The sequence below is a fragment of the Hirundo rustica genome, chromosome Z (genome assembly GCF_015227805.2).
Source record: "Hirundo rustica isolate bHirRus1 chromosome Z, bHirRus1.pri.v3, whole genome shotgun sequence".
In the NCBI taxonomy this organism is placed as follows: domain Eukaryota; kingdom Metazoa; phylum Chordata; class Aves; order Passeriformes; family Hirundinidae; genus Hirundo; species Hirundo rustica.
The window spans coordinates 1283670-1303376 of NC_053488.1; the positions used below are offsets into that span (position 1 = coordinate 1283670).

General features: G+C 46.6%; 1 protein-coding gene across 7 annotated transcripts in view; it reads right to left on the reverse strand.

The window, feature by feature from the left end:
- CTIF (cap binding complex dependent translation initiation factor) overlaps positions 1-19707 on the reverse strand; it is a 148378-nt gene that overhangs the window by 38203 nt on the left and 90468 nt on the right. For 6 of the 7 annotated variants that reach the window (XM_040090466.2, XM_058424148.1, XM_058424145.1 and 3 more), the window contains 2 exons: positions 5750-6191; positions 3688-4017 (listed from right to left, as the gene is read on the reverse strand). In XM_040090466.2, the coding sequence (XP_039946400.1) occupies positions 3688-4017; positions 5750-6191 (772 nt within the window). The remainder of the gene's footprint in view (positions 1-3687; positions 4018-5749; positions 6192-19707) is intronic. The other variant, XM_058424147.1, reaches the window with a different exon arrangement.

Below are 19707 nucleotides of genomic sequence, written 5' to 3' on the forward strand. Positions count from 1 at the left end.
CATGTCCCCAGCCATCCGAACTCACTTAGGTCGAACCCAAGGGCTCACACAGCTCAAAATTGCTTTTGCTACCAAAAGACTAAACCAAACTCTTCAAGGAGGAAAACGAACCCAAGTCACAGAGCTACAGATCAGTTTAGGTAGGAAAAGCCTTCTAAGATCATCAAGTCCAACAATTCCCTCAGCACTGCCAAGGCCACCACTGACCCATGTCCCCAGGTGCCACATCCACGTGGCTCTTAAATCCCTGCAGGAGTGACGCTTACACAACTTGCTTGGGCAGCCTGTGCCAGGGCTGGACAACCCAGATGCCAAATGATCCCTCCAGTGCCAAGCTCCCACACAGCAGCTCTACCAGCTGCCCAACCCATGGCTCCCTTTTCCACATCTTTTCCTGAGCGGTAGGCAGCACCGAAATTCAAGACTTAGCTAAGATTCTAGACCAAAACATAAGAGTGAAGGATAAACTGAAACCAAAGTTTTCCTGGTGGATCCTCTTAGAGGATGAAGGGGACCATGTTGGCTGTAGGGAAGCTCTTCAGAGGAGCTGCTGGCAGGGAGGAGGATGATGTGACAACACCCTCGTGCTGCGGCACTGCCATCCTTTTTGGGACCAAACCAAGTGCCCTAATATAAGCCGCGAACATATGCAACCTTTGAGCATGAGCACCTTGTCAACAGCTGAAAATAGAAGAGGAGCCAGATTAAAAAGACAGTTTACTGACTGTTTTGCAGAAAAAAAACCCCACAAAAACCTTGCTGCTTGTTTTAATGTCCAGCAGGATACAAGGACGCTGTCTTACAGGTAAAGGGATGCTGTCTGCAGGTACGACCATGCTGGCAGGGCACCTCAACAGGTTCATGCACCAATTCCTGAGCTCCTCTGGTGGGGGTGAGCTGTTGCCATCGCAGTCCTGAGGGAAAGGGACAAACAAGCCCCTGCAAAACAGGAGCATCTGCCGGGAGCAGATGTGGGGGTGAGCGGTGCAGCCCCAGGCGCCAGCAGCATGGGGAGGGATCACACTGATCCCGATTTATCACACCCCGGCACAGTAATTCCCCAGCTCGCCGGTGCCCAGCAAGCCGAGCTCCTTACGTCCGGGGATCAGATTAGTCTGAAAGGTGCTAGAGAGACACAAATCCTGCTCTGCAGCAAGTGTTTCATTAAAGGTTTATTTTTCTTTTTTTAATTAACGGCAAATTATCTAAAAATGGCCGGTGGAAAATATCTGAGAGTGGAAGGGCCAGGACTGTAGCTGGGTAATGTCTTATCATCAATCATATAAAAATATGATTATAACATATGGATATATATATATGTGTATATGTATGGATATATAATAATTGATATAAATGTATTAACATATAATACATCAATAGGATATTCACATTACTCCGTAACATGATGTAATATCAAACATGCCTTATTAATACTGATAATACACCGTATCAGTTCCAACAAATCATACTGAAATTGATAATCAACCTCCTTATTTCACACCAAGGCAGCTGCAATGACTCTTTCGTACCTCGTACCTGGCTCTGTCTCCACCCAGGGCTATCAGACCTGAATACCTCAAAATATTCCTGGTTTAGGGCTTGACCAAAGTATTTATGAATCAGTTTGAGTGCATCTGATTGTTCTGTTTGGAAAATGAAACAGTGCTTGGAGAAAGTCAAAACACTTTACTATCAGAAAGGAAATGTTAAATTATTTAATTTCACACAGCACTTTGCTTTTGACCTGTAGCGATCTGTCACCTTTTGCCCCATCAAGACATTTATAAAAGATGTGTAGTTTGGGGCTGAACAAATCCCTTTTGCATACTTCTCTACGCCTCAGCACACGAACTCGGTGACCGGCACACCCCGCTCCCTCTGCACTTCATTCCTCCCCACCTCTCCACAACGCTCCCACCACACTGTGGCTGGCTACACGTTCCTGGGAAGCACTTTTGAGTCTCTCTGGAGATAGGATATATATTATTTATCCTACATTCATGCCGTGAAGAGCTGAATGGGAAGCCACTCAGTCTTGCACAGGATGCTGCGGTATAAATCAGTTTACTGGGTCTGCTCGCATGGGTGGAATTGCTGGGAGAAGAGAATAAAGCAGACTGGAACAGTCCTCCCAGGACTGCCATCAGCATCAATTTAGGGCTAACACCCTGCTGCTCCCTGGCCATCATTCCTGGGCTTTATTCTTAGATTGCTCATCCTGATAGGGAAAGATGCAAGAGAGATATGGTATGGGAAGAACGGGATGCACAGCAGGTTTAGAGCTCCCTTCAGCCCCTTGCTGCTAATTCTGGGACTGATTCTGTCTGCAATTTCCCTCACTCTGATTGATAATCCCTTTGGAAATACTCATCTGGAAAAAATCACCACCTGGTGCAGGTAATGGGCAGGTAATGGGCAGAGATGTATGCTGACCAAGAGCTTTGCAGGGGGGCGTGGGCATGGGGAGAGATGTGTTTGACATGTACAGAGCAATGAGAGAAACAAAGTCGGACCAAGCAGCGTGCAGAATTATCTGACATTGCTTGTTTTATTTTACTCCTTACTTCCCTGCTTGCTGTGTTGCCCCAAAGCCAACTCAAGGCACAGGCAGCCAGGCACAGCATCCAACAGAGCATCTCCAACAAGGGCAGCAAGAAGAACGAGAAGATGAGTCAAAAACTGGAGCGATGCAGAGCAACAGACTTGTGTGGAGGGCAGAGAAACAGAATGTGAGCTCTGTATGTCCCACAGATGAGATGTGTGTGTGAGGGAACAGCCACAAGGAAATGCACCTTAAATTAAGGGTGGAAACCTGAGGTTTCGACTCTGTCTTTAGAGGCAGAAAATTGGAGATGCATGTGACACCCTCCCAGAAAACAACCGCCCTCTCTGATGGTGGCACTGCAGCAAAACACACTCCTCTCAGCAGACCACGGGCAGTTGAGAATAGCCCTTTTGTCTCATCACCCAACATTATTATAGAATCATCCAGGCTGGAAAAGATCTCCAAGACGACCAAGTCCAAGCATTAACCTCATGGACCAGTTATCAGAGCCACTGCCTTTTCCTCTCCTCTGCAACTCTGCTGACATTGATGGTTTTGGAGCAGAACCACCAACCAGTTCTCCACATATCAATAAACAAGTCACCCAGAATAGTGAGAAAACACGCAATTAGTTCAGTTTTGTTTGCAATCAGAAACCAGAATCAAGCCCTTCAGCCAGGTGAGGCAGCCAAAAGCCTGCTGAGGGACCATCCTGGTGTCTAAGACCATCAGGGACTTGTCTTGGTGCACCTGGTGCTGGGATGGACCCTCCACTCTAACAGCCTACATTGAGAGTCCCCCCCAGTTAATTACTTTTCATGCCATGGGGATGCTGCCTCAAGCAATTGACTCATTACCGAGACAGGCCCTGGTGTGAGATGCCACAATTCCATGTAGAGTTCATGAAAGGAGAAAGAAGAGTACCTTGAAAATGCCCTCAGTGTCACATTATCTATGGTAACCACCAAAGATGTGAGCAGACAAAGCAACAGATGTAATTTGAACGCATCAACTGGGTTCAACTGATGAATTCATCATGATGAATTCAACTGATGAATTGGTAACAGCTCAGCTCCAAATAAATGATAAGAACAACTGAGATGATGCTACGGGCATCTGAACAACCAGCTTTATCTCATTACCTGCAACATGTTGAGGAGCAGACTCCGGAATTTGGTTCCTTCCACCATGAAGAGGGCCATTTTGTCACAGAGCTTGGCTGCTGTGGAAGCAAAGCTGCGGTCTGTCACCGCTTTCTGGTAGATGGTCTTGACTATCTCACCCAGCATCTCCTCAGAGTTGGTGGAGTTCTGGGCCTCCTCCATGAAGGTGGTGAGCTTGGAATCAACATCACTGCTGTTGTTCCTCATGCTGTTGAGAATTTCAATTAATTTGTCCATTTTATTCTTTTCAGGGTCGGTGTTTTCCACCGTGACTTCGTCCTGGTCCGTGAAAAGGGAAAGACAAGGCGTCTGTTACACAAGGAAAAAACAGATATATCAGCCCATGTCCTTGCACAAACAGCAAAGGGGGAAGGGGATTGGGAGGACATAAACAGAGAGAGAAAAGACAAAGCATCTTTTAGTGGCACAATGGTATAACCTCAGCATTGGAAAGCAGAAGCGCATGCATCCTGCCCCAGAAATGTCCCCCTCCTCCATTTCCCACACCACTCAAACCCGAAATTCTACCCCTCAGGTCAGGGAGAACGTGTCCTTGACGGTGCTGAGCCAGGATGCCAAAGTCTGATCACTTCTGACTGACTTTGGCATCTTGGGACAGTTTCTGGTGTCTGTGACATCATGATAATGGACATTTTTTTTGCTTCTCTTTAGAAAGTACCCTGATGTTTGCAAAATCTTCAATCCCACAGAAATATATTTTATATATATTTCAGTATAAAACAAACATATATATATATATAACTATAAATATATTTTATAATATATGCTTAACGATGTAAACTGAGATCAAAGAAGTCACATGATGCCAGCATTCAAAAGACTCTCGACTTTTCCACCTCTTGACAGCTACACTTTTCACTTTCCATCGTTACCACAAAAATTATTGCTTCTTTTCAACATTTTATTATGCATTTGCTCCTTTTTCCCCAGTGTCAGGCATGCATCCTGCTGGTTCTGGTCTGCTCTCTTCCACCCCTCCAGCTCAATCTAATACAATGCAAACCTGTAGCAATTTTTTGGACAAACCCAATCCCCAAGGGAGTTGTCCAAACCTCCCATCAGGTTGTGTTGACAAAACCCACCCAAGAGTGGGCGCTGATGAGATTTTTATTCTTTCAAGACTCTAAATTTCTGAGAGGAACATTAAAATGAATACTCTGAAAGTCTCTACTATCCTCCCATTGCTTTAAAGAACACAAAAATAACTAACAAAATCTCTTACTCCCCCTCATGCCACATCCAGAAATAGTAAATGCTCATGCATTCAATGGTATACATTTCCAACATGCACTCCCATGGAATTGTATATGTTTAGGTTATTTTTGCTCTGTATTTTGGAAATCTCATTAGAGATAACCCCATGGACGCTTTTTACAGTCTGACAAAAGAATCTCAAGAGAAAGAATCTGAGTTTCACAGGGGGCAAATGAAGATACCATCTCCAAATTCCTCAGAAATCTGTGGCCGAATATTGTTTCCAAAAAGGATTTCTCCTCCGTCACTTGCATGCAATACTTTTGTTATTGTTGGGTTGTTGGAAGGAAGAGGGAAGATAAGGGCATTTCAATTCATTGCAGAGATAAACGGATATCAGCTTTAAAGCAGCGGAGTCTGACTATTCAGAACTCAAGAGTCAAAGTTTGGGATTTAGCTCTGTAGCTGCAGAGACAAATCACTTTTTTTAGATCTTTTTTTGCAAAGCACCTGAGTTCTTCAGACCAGGAGGAAGCTCATGTGTGCACCAGCCTTCCCCCATGGAAAAGGGGAGAGTTCCCAGTCCTTGGAGAACTCAAGATGGTGGCAACCTCAACCAAGAAGCCAAGCTCAGAGTCTCAATTCTTTCATTGAAAGGCCTCCTGAAGAAGCACAAAGACACCTCAAGAGAAGCACTGACCCTGGAGGGATTAAAGTAAGTTGGGAGCATTGATAGAAACGTCCCTTGAGCCCTTGAGCCCACCCTTTGCATGGAGAATGGCCGACGGCCAGACTCTCAGAAAGAGAGCAACTCAAGAAATAATACCTTTTCTTTTAGCCTCCTCCTCAGCCTGTCTTTAGAAGACTGAAGCAAATTGATCTTGGGCCTGTCCCCAGCGCGCTCGTGGACGCTGTCTTTCCTCTTGGTCTCCGGCTCGGGGACGTACGGCTGGGACTGCTTCTCCGCGGCCTCGGGGCCTCGGGGCGCCTCGGCGGGGACGTGCGCCGTGCACGCGGAGCTGTCCTCGATTTTCAAATTCTCAGTCTCTTTGGCGTTTCTGTGCGTTTCTTTGTCGTTGGGCGAGTGCTTCTGGTTGTGGTGCCATCGCCGGTTCTGGCTGTAGCCGTGGTGGCCCGTCCGGCCCGAGGAGTGAGGGGCCTGGCCTCCTTGGTAGAGTTTCTGGTGGTCCCTGTTATGCTTGGTGCCACCCTGCTGATGGTCCGCGTGCTGCTGAGACTTGTTCCCGCTGGGAAGCCTCTGCTGTCGCCTGGAAAGTAAAGGAAAGTCATTGAAAAGCCGTTTGGCCTCAGAAAATAGGTTTTAACTCCTGTCAGATGGAAGCCAAATAGGATTCTTCTGTTTTGTTTTGTTTGTTTGTTTGTTTCATTTTGTAAGCTGAATGTCAGGGAATTAAAAAGGTGGAAGTGAGTTAAAGAAAGTTCATCCATTCCTTCACGGTTCTGTTGGGCCAACACATTTGTCCCACCAAACAGCTTGGCCCTTGGCAGGGGACCACAAAAAGGGAGGCAATTTCTTGCCACCTAACAGTTCATGCCTCTAAATTTCTTTCAGTGAGAGTCATATTTCAGCTGAAACTTTTTGTGAAGTTTGACTTTGGTTCCCAGGAAAAATTTTCCCAGGTTTCTGGGTTAAATTCTCAGAGGTTTCTGTATTACTTCCACACTAACCAGGAAAAACAGCAGCAGCAAGTCAGGTAGGGAAGAAATATCAGGAGATTTTTTTTTCTGAAGGCTTTAGAGCTCTGGATACACCAGGCCTACAGCATCACTTTCTCCTCTTGCCTGCCAACATGGCACACTGCTGAATGGGTTTGCAGTGAGCCATTTTAAGTGTATCAGGAATTTCTAAGTGGAAAAAAATTAACTAAAAAGCAAGGTACTAAGTAAACTGGTAGTCTGCCCACACCAGATTTGTTTGGCCTTATTTTATACACCTCCTTCAGCACTGCTACACCAGGACAGGACACAGAGATGAAAAGAGGACCATACTTGGCTCTGGCAGCATGGAGGGCATGGCATCCAGGACCACAACCTCCAAAGAGAGGCCTGTGTACAGAGCTCCAAAGGGATAACGTGGAAATCCAAGAGCTACAAAGAGGAGGAATTGCCCCCAAAGGGTTTACTTGAGAGACTACAACATCTCAGAAAGAGCAAGCAAGCCCCTCAGTGCTGGCTATAACCGGTAGTCGAGACGGCAAATCCCCAAAAAAACACGAGTTGAATGGAAGAAATGCTTTGGCAGTCTCAGGCATCTCGGATTTCCAAAGAGGCTGCAGCGTGGCTGTCCCCAGTGGAGAAAGCAGAGCCAGAATGCCATCATCCAGCACGCACCTAAGATGGAGATGGTCCCAGCACTGGCTGTCCTCACCAGGGTTACCCTAGGCATGCTGGCATCCCCTGCCTGCTCCCTCTTTGATACTGGTTTTGGCTCTGAGAGCCCGTGGGATGTTTTAATGCCCAGCTCTTTACAAGGCTGCTGGGAGCAGTGCTTGAGGGTGACACAGGATGTGTCCCCAGGATCACCTCCCCCCCAAAAAAGGAAACAACTTTGAGCGCTGTGGTGACCACAGTGGTTTGCCTCCGTACTGGTTTTGTAGTCATGATAAAACCCCTGGTCAGCCTCATCACTTGTTCCAAACCCCCACCCCAATCTGGATAAATAGCGGCCTTTACTTTAAACCCATCCCACAGCAATCAGTTTTATTTTCATCACTGGCACTGCTCAGCTAAGGGCGCTCAGACGAAGGAAGCAGCCATTCACAAATACATTTCAATGGTCAGCAGCCTCCAACCCTGCCTGCCAAAGCCATCTGCCACAGAATCTGTATTCCTTGGCATCCACAGGAGTCAAAACCTACTTTCTGAAGCCAACTGGCTTTTAACCATAAAGAGTGAGGGCTCATGTTTAACAAATGCGGGACGAAGAGGTTTCTTCATAGCACTGGAAGGAATTAGTGTTTACACTCAGACCACCAGATCCGGTTTTCTGAGATATTCAGTGTGTGGTTTTTGGTTTCGTCCTTCCTTTTTTTTTTTTTCCCTTGCAACTGAATTGCAGGGAAATTAAAAAAGAAAAAAAAAAAAAAAAAAAAAGAGATGGGAAAAGCTTTCCTGTTTGCTGGAATCTACAAGCATTTTATGAGTACAGATTCTCCACATCAAGTTTTCCTGGCATTTCTTTGTTTCCTCCCAGTAATGCAATCACATAAACTGCGTTGTAAAGAGCAATGCTTATTAAAAGGGGACTGTCAAAATAAAAGTTAGTGAAAAAGCTTATCTGGTTCTAAGCCCTCACAGGCCCAAGTGTACAAGAGTTTTGCTCTCTGTGATTTTGCTCTTCTCGCTGACATCTGAGTTTAACTGTTTGGTTGCACTTCAAGTCTTGCACTCTAAGCCGATCTGCTACTTTATTTAATTTGTAAATATTGCACAGAAATTACAGAAGTTGCACAACGACACGGCTATAATTTCAGAAGCAAGGGAAAAAGCCTGGAAATGAGCTGGGAACCAAACTTGGCCACAAATTCCTCCAAGAAATCCACGCAGGGACAGTTTTTTTCTAAAGACATGATGGCATTACAAACTAAACCCTTAATGTTTAAGGGCTACGAATGAAAAAATAAGTTTAAGATTAAAAAAACACCTAGTTAAGCCAACGTGGAATGTGCAAGATTGTTCATTTTGAGGCTGTTGCAATAGGACGGGGGAGAACAGGCAGCCCTGCCTCTCCACAGGACAGCTACAAGGTGATGTCCCCATGGCAAGGGGCAGAGCAAACACAGACCAAAGCTCTGCAGTCACTGGCCAAAGGGTAGAAAACACCAAAGTTAAAAAAGTTTTGGGAAAAAAGTTGCAAGAATAAAAGGCAAAGGAAGGAGAATGGCAAATAAGGAGCAATGTCTGTGACTTGGCAGCAGTCAGGGGTCTAGACAACCATCCAGCATTCAGGCAAAGACTCGTGTGCTTTTATCTTCCCAACACCCCAGCGAAGAAGAAAAGCCAAGAAGAAATAGGATCTGCGGGGAAGAGGAGCCAAAGCAGGGAGAACAAGGCTCAGATCTTGAAACTTGACTGCACAACATCTCAAGGCCTGGGAGGCTGGGAGGACCCGTGCTTGCTCTCAAGGGCGGCCAAGGTGCTGGGGACACAGAGAGCCCCAGGAAAGGACAGAATGGGGACCTGGGTGTCCTGTAACACTCCCACTGCGGGTTGTTGGAAACAACTTTGTGCTTGTTCAAGGCCGGCACTGTAGGTGCTCAGGTGGCAGCTTAAGGTGATGTCCCAAGATGGAGCCTTGGGGTGACGTGCCAAGCCCAGGGAGCCAGGCCAGGGAAGCACCCAAATGCACCTCCCAGCTCAGTCTTTTGGGTCTGAGATGCTGAAGGGAGGAACAGCTGAAGCTTGAGTCACACAGCGACACCTCCAAGAACAGCAAGAATTCACCCCAGAAAAACGCTGCAGTTACTGGGAAATCCTCCCTCTGTCCCCCTCTGCTTAGCCATAAGGATGCAGTGCCTTGCAAGGAACCATAATTCAGCTACAAGAGAAAGCAACTGGACCGTACAATGGTTTCTTATCTCTTGACTCCATTTAACATTAAATAACTATTTTCACTTCAAAGGCCAAATTCCAATTCCGTTCAAAACTCCCCCTGACTTCAGTGTGATTTGGCCATCGGACAACATGGAAATTAAAGAGACATTGAGAGTCACAAAGAAATTGCAAAAGTACTAAAAAACCAAGGGGAGACAGTCAGGGTTGCCAAGCTGGAAATAGGATGGTTTTGCTTCTGCTATTGTTTCTCCACCCATTTTTAAAATTTAATTAACTAAATGAGATACCTTTCAACAGAATTTAGATCTGACAAAAGTCTGTTCTGCTGGAGAAGCCTACGCAAACAAATCTAAGGCTTCAGCTGTCTTGGTGATTACCAGCCTACGTGCTCAGAAATACGTGATTCCTGCAAGTTTTTACTACGTCGTTTGCTCCCAAGGAAAGGAGCAGGAAGGCACAAGTCTGGGGAAAATAACTCTAGACACGTGGACAGCTGTGGTCTAAAACACAGTTGCTCTGTCCTGTCATCCTTGCCCATATCCCTCTGAGCTAGATGAGTCTTTTGAGAGCCCCCACTATTTGTCTGGCATGTGTGGAGCTGGAGGACAACGCAGGGCTCCATTCTCCTGGTGGCTGCATAGGGATCTGGGAAAGCACTTCCTACAAACACTGAGAGGTGAGGAGTTACTTTAGAGCACTGGTCCCATGAGGGGCAGCTGAGGGAGCTGAGCCTAGAGAAAAGGAGGCTCAGAAGGGATCTTGTGGCTCCGACAGGAGGATGCACCGAGGTGGGCATCAGGTTCATTTCTCAGGGAACAAGGGACAGGACAAGAGGAAATGGCCTCCAGCTGTGCCAGGTGAGGTTTAGATTGGATACTGGGAAATTCCTTAATTGAAAGGGATGGAGTGGTGGAGTCCCCATTCCTGGAGGGATTTGTGGCATCTGGGGGACTTGGGTCATTGGTGGCCTTGCCAGTGCTGGGGAATGGTTGGACTCGATGGCCTAAGAGGTCTTTTCCCGCTTAAAATTTTCTGAGATTTTACACATTTAAAGTGGCACTTAAGACATTTACCCCATGACGCACGGCCAAACAGACTGAAATCCTGTCCTGGGACTGAGGGACCAGGTCTCTGCACATGCCTCTTTCCTGCCTCTGGAGAACCTGCATGGCTCAATCTCAGCCAACTTCCCCACGGCACAAACCCTCCAGGACACCATAATCTCCTTGCAAAGCAGAAATTCTGATTCAGTCCTGCTTTTGTGCAGAGCAGAACACCTGCTGGGCATAGCCAGGGCCACCCAGAAATTGACAACTAATATGGACTTGCAGACACTCAGGAAACAGGTTGAGAATGAAGAGTGGTGCCAAGATCAAACCTCCTCCATCCCTTGAATCCTTCTAGTGCTCAAATGAACACATTCCTTACTGCATTTGACAGAGTAAGTTTCTCTGCACCCTTTCATCTGTTTGGGCAGGGTCTCATCTCTTTGTGAGGATCAGGAATATAAAGCTAAGTCTTCGGAAAATCTCATCGTTTGCTCTGCAATTAACATGCCTGCAACTAATTAGGAACTGTTATTGCAAGGGACGGATTAAGATCAGAGAATCACAGAATGTTTTGGTTTGGAAGGGACCTTAAAGATCATTCAGTTCCACCTCTGATCAGACAACTTCCACTACATCAGGGTGCTCCAAGCCCCATCCAGCCTGGCCTGGAACACTCCCAGGATCTGCTGCAGGAATGGACTCTTCCACTCCCGTGATGACCCCAGATCCTTCCTATCCATGACAGCCCTCAAGGCTGGGGAAGCAGAGCATTCCCAAGGAACTCAGCAGCTGGTCCTGAAAATAGAGGACTGGTGGGGCTCGCTCTGTGGGGTGTCAGGCCACCTCTCTCAACTTCTTTCTGAAAGTCTCAACACAGTTTTCCATTGAGGAAGGGAAATTAGGAAGGAATCCTCTTAAGAGTCACCACCGAAAGAGTAAAATTCTCAATTTAGCGTGTGGGCTATTCCTGGCTGTACTAGCTAGATGCCCAGGAAACTCAGCCTGAAGAGGGAAGGGAAGGAAGAAGCAAAATCCTCTGAAACATCCCCTGGACAAACTCATGTCCTCAGGCCGAGTTGTTCTGAACTAAGCATATTCCAGCCAGACCACAATTGGACTGATACCCCAAAGCAAGCACTGCTGCAGGAGTTTGGGTATGGCAGTGCTGCTGTCATTAGAAAAACCCATCCTCACTGGCTTTGAGCATTTAAAAGATATTATGGTCCAAACTGGAGGGACTGAAGGATCCCAGCTAGAACCTGGCAGAATTTTCTAGCATCTGAACTGGTCCCAAGAGGTCTGGGGAATACTGTTATTAATATAATGAGGAAAAGGATCTGAATTTCTGTTCTAGTAGCCTAACTTCCCCCAGAAGTATTCTTCAGCAAGCCTACCTCCATCAAAGGCACTCTGATGTTTCACGTGCATGGGAAATGATAACTCAGTACTGCTTTGATGCAGGGAGCATCAGAGCCCAACTCCGGCCATTTTCTATCCTCGCTATGTCTGAGAATGGGAAACGCTCAAAGAAGCTTGACAGTTCCACACAATTTAATCAAAAAACCTCAAAACCCCACAGAAAGCAATAACCACCAGCTCCAAGGATGAAGAACACAGGATTTGTGTTGTGTTTTCCCTTTGGCTTTCTCTCTCAAACTGGTTTCACTTGGCTCCAGTTTCATTTTTGTTTGCATTTTTCTCAGATGAGAAGGGAACAAGATGTCATGTTCACCCCTGAAAACAAAAATGAAATTATTCACACTTCTTTCATGCCTTTCTGTCACCAGGGGTAGAGACCACCCCAACTGCTAGACTGAGCCCACGTCATCTGGACAGACACGGTACCTTGGAAGTGTGGAAAGTCCACCTGTCAAAATGACGGTGATCAAGATTTAAAGCCATCTTTGAACAGCTGAGATGAAGTGCATGCTTTAAGTCTTACATGTATGCATCTTTACAAACACACAATGAACGCCAGAAGACAAGCACAGCCAACCAAAACAACGCTGTGGGGGGAGAGATGTTTGTGATGAGGCTCAGAGTCTCTGGCTGCTGGGAAAAGCATTATGAAACCCTCATGCGAGTTGCCTACGTGGGCACAATGTTCTTTGCCACCACCTCGGTCCTGAGGTAGAATCACTGCTGACAACCCTTCCTTTGGACCTGGACACCACATTTGCCTTTGTATGCTAGAGATGAATTTGTTTTTTCCTCTAGAGCTTAATTAGAGTCGCTATAAACCAGCATGGCAGCACTGATTTTCACAACGATGATTGTAAAACACCAGCACAGGTTGCTCAGAGAGGTGGTGGATGCCCTACCCTGGAAACATTCAAGGCCAGGATGAGCTTTCAAGGTCCCTTTGAACCCAGCTATGGTGTTAGTGTGATTCTGTGTCTTTACACCCAACATTCCCAATGGCTCACAAGCAAATGGAAGAACGACAAACTTCTCCCACCCCATTCGCAGGACCTGCAGACTGTGCTGCAGGAGCAGAGACAGGGCTGCTGGGCTGAAGGGACACGGCACAACACCCCTCGGGATGGGCTCAAAGCGCTGAAAAGCAAACCTCAGTACTGCTGAAGCCCAGGGACAGCCCTCGCTCTCCGCAATGCTTGGCCGCACAGGCTGCCTGAGTCAGCTATTTTCTTCCAAGCTTCATGGAAATGAATCTTCAGGAGGAATTTAAGGAGCTGTTTTGCAACACCAGCTTGGGAAAGACATCCCAAGTACAGATGGCATGTGAGATAGCTCCTAAACAGCTCTTTTAATGCTTTGCTGGATCTCCCACAAATCACGAGGGATGTCGAGATAGAGGCCCTTGTTGCACAGGGCGGACAACCAGCTAGGAAGGCACCTCCTGGACTTCAAGGCTGACTGCCTGGACTGATGTAGAAATCACTGCTGTGATTTCATGTAGAAATTGCTTGGAAAGGGCTCTCTTTGTAAACTACATTACTTGGAATTACGCTGTTGGATTCTCAGCGTACTGTAAACAAGATTGCAAAAATTACATAAAAACCATTGGAAAACACAGTGAGAAGGAACTGAATCCAGTTTAGACAAAACAGTTTAAATTAAGACACGACCACAGTACACAATGTTTCCCAAACACAAACGGATCCTGGACTACTGGTAAGAATGTGGCTTGAATGAATATGGAATCATCTTTTACTACTTTGCAATAAAAGGGCTTATACTTCAGACTCCAGGCTGCCTCCTTTAAAAATACACCCAGGCTGATCAGTTAACCCGAGATCTGATAATCCTCCAAGAGATATAAACTTTAAACCCATGCCAAGATGCACAGACACAGCCCACCACCATCCCTCCGTGGTCCTGTCCCCCAGGACACATCCTAAATAGTACAATGAGCCCCCACCTGCTGCCTTTGTGTTCAGCTGTCTTCCTTTAGACCCCTGTGCCTCTTTGACCTGCAGCAAGGAGACGTCCTAGGGTTTTTTTTTTTCCATATCCTATTTATACCAGTGCTTTCTAGTGAAGAAATAAATGTCTTTCCCGTAGGAGCGAAGGCAAGATTTGACAGGATCTCCTGACAGCTGTCCAGACATATGAGATGACCCAAACTCAATGGCAAGCAATCACTTCCGACACAGGGATCCAGTAAAACATCAACCCAAGCTGCAGAGATGCTTTGGACTTAACGTGTGCCAGAATCCTTTATCAAACACATTAAACCACATTCTTTAAACAAGATGCAGCAGCCCATAGCACTTAATGGAGAGATTTGGGAGCCAGGATTGATCTGGAAATTGATTTATTGCAACCCAGTGACAATCCTAAGCTGTTTCCTGAATGTTTACTTAACTCTGTCCCACTGTCAGAAGAAGAGTTCATAGAATTATAGATGGTTTGGGTAGGAAGGGGCCTTTTACAGGTCATTTAGCCAACCCCCTCTGCAATGAGCAGGGTCACCTTCAACAAGAGGAGCTCTCTGCTCCTGCTCCCACTCCTGCCTCCTCTTTCATGCTACCCCTAACACTCCCACAGAATTGCTAAGCTGTGCCAGGGCCTGATTCACTCCCAAAATTTAATTTCTCTTGGATGAGCTTTCACTTGTCAGTCTGGATGGGAACACGCTGCCTGGGGGGAGGAACAGCTCTGGGCCACCTTCTGCAGCTCTGATGTCACGTAGCTGTTTGGCCCTTGCTGCCTGGGGACCCACGGCCCCAGCTTTAGTCAGGAAATCAGGAAGATCCATAGCATCTGCACAATGCTGGGAATGGCTGGAGCAATGTTAGTTTAAATGAAAGAAAGAGGCCTGTTGTCCACTCGTGCCCCGGAGGCTGTCACGCTAAATAAAGACATTATCAGAGAAAGAGCAGAGACTCAGCGCCTTCATGCCTGTCAATGACCCCGACACCTTCTGAATCAATCTAGGGACTCTCTTTCCCACAGATGGTCCCTTGGAGACAGACTGCTGTGGCTGTAGTAGGAATAAATGGAAACAAAACAGTTAACAAATACCCAAAAATAGAGCACAGTTAACTTTTTTTTTTTTTTTTTTTTTTTTTTTTTTTTTTTTTTTTTTTTTTTGTTAATATGGAGATGAAAAATCCCTGGGTGATTTATGTGCCAGCAGAGATATTAGCTGCATATAATAGATGCAATATTTTTAATACTAATATTTTGGGCTGAGACAAGAGCTGGAATGGAAAGTATTTCCAGTGCCTTGACTTCTTTATTTTGCAAACATCAGTTGCTAACTGGGGTCAGACAGAAATATTGTTTCTGCAACAAGAGCCCAAACAACTTAAGCTGGCAGCTTCTTCACGCACTAACCATGCCAGGAGGCCCTGCAGAGCTTCAGCTTGTTGTTCCCTCCCAGGTCTCTGGGGCCACACACCCCCAGCTTGGGCTTCCAGGGAGAAGGAGTGGGTGGAAGATGCTCTTTTGCTGTGAGGGTGGTTACTTGCCGTGGCCAAAAACTGGAAGTCACCACCCAAACCATGCAGGTGGGCTCCTTAAAACAGGCAAGTTTCATTGAATGACATTGTACGAGACAGCAGGTGCCACAAAGGCCTTTTATTTATATCCACTGAAAGTATCAGCCTGTGCTTGCCCTCATCTCTGCGCTCAATTGCCAGATACTTTGGGGAGCCATTTGGCAGCAGGTAGCCCTGGGTGCTCACTCCAAGGCAGTGGCACATTTATACCTGAGCATGGAAAGCACAAGAAAGAAACAGGTTATTTCACTTCATACTCACTCCAGCAACCAGCTGCTGACAACACCTCCACGAGCTCATGCTGGAAAACAAGGTGTAGATGGATAAAGCCATTTCCAGTGCCCAGGAGCCATGCCGGAAACACTCCACCAAAGAGAAAGCCATTTCAATAACAGATCGGTTTCCTAGTGCAGAGGAACCTGCTGCTATATTTCCTTCCCTCAATTCTGGCCGGCTGAAATAGCATCACGTAGTCAGCCGTGTTTTGCACTGTGTGACACTGAGAGAGAAGCCCTGCAGGGCAGGCTCAGGGGTGGCAGGGCTCACACGCAGGAGGATCTGGCGGCCACAGGTTCACCACAAGGTCTGCGGTGGAGGAAGGTGCAGTTACTCTTTCCACCTCAGCTTCCTCACAGCCGAAGAGGAGGTGCTGAGAGCAGCCCTCTGCCAAAAGGCACCTTGTGGGTGAAACACTGATGAGGTGTTTTGTTGTCCATCTGTCTGTCTGCCCTGGAGATGGCTCCTGCATTCCCTGTGACCCATCCTACACCCCACTGACCCAGCAGCACCCCACACCTGCACGCACAATGAAGGCTTCCCTCACATGTTGGGTAAAAATAAATAAATCACACCATCAGCTACGGAAGCAACACCAATACAAGCAATACCAAAGATATGGGCCTGCTGGATGGAGTCCAGAAGAGGCCATGGAGATGCTCTGAGGGCTGGAGCCCTCTGCTCTGGAGACAGGCTGGGGAAACTGGGGATGTTCACCTGGAGAAAAGAGGCTCCAGGGAGACCTCACAGCTGCTTTCCAGTACTTAAAGGGTGCTTATAAAAACAAGACTGAGTGACTTTTTACACAGGCAAGTACGGATAGGACAAGGGGAAATGGTTTTAAACTTGAAGCGGGGAGATTTAGATTAGCTGTTAGAAGAAGATCTTCTTGTGAGGATGGTAAGGCCCTGGCACAGGGTGCCCAGAGCAGCTGTGGCTGCCCCTGGATCCCTGGCAGTGTCCAAGGCCAGGCTGAACAGGGCTTGGAGCAACCTGGGATAGTGGAAGGTGTCCCTGCCCTTGACAAGGGGGTGGAACTGGATCACCTTTCAAGTACCTCCCAACCCAAATCATTCTGTGAAGATGACCAAGGTATCCCAGAAGGGGGACTGAAAATTGCTCAGCGGGTTCTGAAGCATCTCTCCTATGAGAAAAGGCCGAGAGAGCTGCAGTTGTTCAGCCTGGGGAAGGGTCTGCAGAGACTTTACTGCAGCCATTCAGTGCTTACAGGAGAAAGAAACCTTAAGACCATCTAGTCCAACCATTAAGAAGGGGAGAGCACTGCTGGGAAGCAGCATTGCATGCACACACTGCTCCTCTCACCCTCTTCCTGCTGTCCACTGCTGGTCATCAAGTGAGGTGGCCTTGTGTGACCCATCACACCTCTCTCTCCTCCCGCTCTTACAGCCCTTCTGTCCAGCTCCAGCACACCAACACCACATCTAACGGCAAGTTAAAAACTGTGCTGATGCAGGATGGCATGGCAACCACGAGATAAGGGGAGTGATGTCCCAGCTGGGAGGGGGTGGCAGGCACAGCCAAGTGGCACACGGGGACAATTCCTCACGGACCGTAATTCATTAGGCCGTGGTAACACAATCACCCAGCTGAGCCCTGCCAGGAACAAACTGCTGGGTTGGTCTTGTCCTCTGGGGACCTGCAGCCCGGAGAATTAATTTAGCGTAATAATTCCCAGCGATTTTGCAGAAAATCAAACCAGAATGATGATCTGTCTCTAAACTGCCTTCTGCCAGCCCCTCTGCTCTGGCAGGCAGGGCAAGCACCCACTTGCAGGGATTGCCACTACTATGAACACTTAAGTCCTTTTGAAGTCTCATCACGAAGGACCAGCAACACGTTAAGGACCTCTTCATCTTTTCCTCGAGGAGGCTCAGCTGGTGCAGCTTTCTTAGTCATGTGGTTTAGTTTTAGGTTGTACTGTGAGAAACAGGGAGTTGGATGTGATGACCCTGATGGGATCCTTCCATTTTAACATATTCTGTGATTAGGACAAGGGGGAATGGTCTTAAACTAAAGGAGAAGATATTTAAATTTGGCATTAGGAAGAAATTATTGACTGTGAGGTTGTCAGGAGAGAAGGCAAAGGACTCTGCACGATTCAATATGAATCTAGCAAAAGCCATTTATTGTGCTTCTAAACATTGTTTATATTTACTTCTTATCTTGGTTTACACTGCCACAAATTATTTGATTGGTAGCTTCGCTTTGTCCACGCATCTCTTGATTGGTATATCTACTTGCCCACAAGTAAAGCATACAACTTCTTCTCAATCAATTTGGTTGATACTGTAAATGTCATTTAACTCGGGTTGACAACCCTATGTCTGTCAGCAGCTTTTCTGCTTCCTCTTTCTTCTTGCAACATCAGCTTTTTTATTTACAAAGATGACCTTGTTCTTTAGTTCCAGAAGATTAGGCTGGTTCATTTAATACATGTTCATTTTCCTGTAATCATGACCCTACAAGGGTGATGAAGCACTGGCACAGGGTGCCCAGAGCAACTGTGGCTGCTCCAACCCTGGCAGCGCCCAAGGCCAGGTTGGATGGGGCTTGGAGCAACCTGGGATAGTGGAAGGTGTCCCTGCCCACGGCAGGATGTTGGAATTAGGTGATTATCAAGGTTCCTTCCAACCCAAACCATTCCATAATTCCTTTTGGAGATGCGCCCTTATTGCAGCTACTCCTGAAAACATGACCTGTCCTTCATCACTGGTTCGAAGTTTCTAAATATTAGGCAGAACTGCACCTGTCATTTTAAGATCTCTGCTAAGGTGCTTCCACCTGCTTAGAAGAATTTCTTGCATCACTACACTCTAAACACTGTGATTTATTTAGATGCTAGTATTCCTATTTTCCATTGCAGACAAGTACACCAGCAGACTCACTTTTTTCCTTAAAAAAAAAATAAATATATATATATATATTAAAAATCGATCCTGCATTTGTTTCTCTTGGAGAATAGGCAGTTTTTCACAGCCACCACTATGCTGGCTCAACTCTCCCACAGCCTGCTCAGCATGGATGGCTGTGACACCCCTGCTGGGTTTGGGGTGCTCCCTCTGCACCCCCAAAGTCCAGTAAGCCTCATCAGCTCCCAGGAGAGCATGGAGAAGACGGGAGCATAAGGATGAGGATAAACCTCCGACTTCCAGATGCTGCTTCAAGGGTTCAGACCCATGTGCTGTTAAACCTAATTAATTTGATTTGGAAACCCTACTGAGAAGGAGCGTTTCAACTTCTTCAGTTCCTTCCCCTCCTCTCTCTTCTGTTCCAACAGAAGTTCAGTAATGTGCTGCAAACCATTTAGCTCAGTGCTAATTTTCAGTGAGTGCCCAGTCCATCTCAAGCATTTAGTTTTGTTTCAGCTAGGAATGGCCCTTCACCCCTAAAATAACATCTTGATATTGTTGTTTTTAATAAACATCCTCTCCTCTCACTGAAAAGCCCTCAGCAAATGGCCCTGAAAGAACAAAAGACATTTCTGTATTGTTTTAAGTTCTCTTCCTTTCTGAAAAACGTCAATTAAAACGGTGAAAAAGCTACTATACTCTGTAATTATGAACTCATTTCTATTCACTCGCTCAGCAGGAGAGCTTTGTCCTGTTGACCTCTGGGAATGGGTTTCTAAGGCTCTTCCAAAATTTCACAGCCTTAAAACCGACACATTTGTGCCAGCTGTAAAACACGTTCACCTTCGCCTTCACCCAATATAACTTGCAATTTTCAAACGCGGGGTGAGAGCCGCTCCTGTGACTATTTTTATTTGTGAGAGAGGAGCCTTAGTGCTGGCCATGAATGGATTTGCTCTGGAAATAGTGCAACCCCTTCAAGACCGCAGGAAAACTGCACGAATATGCGCTGTCAGCTGATTGCAAAGAGTTTTCAGACAAATATCT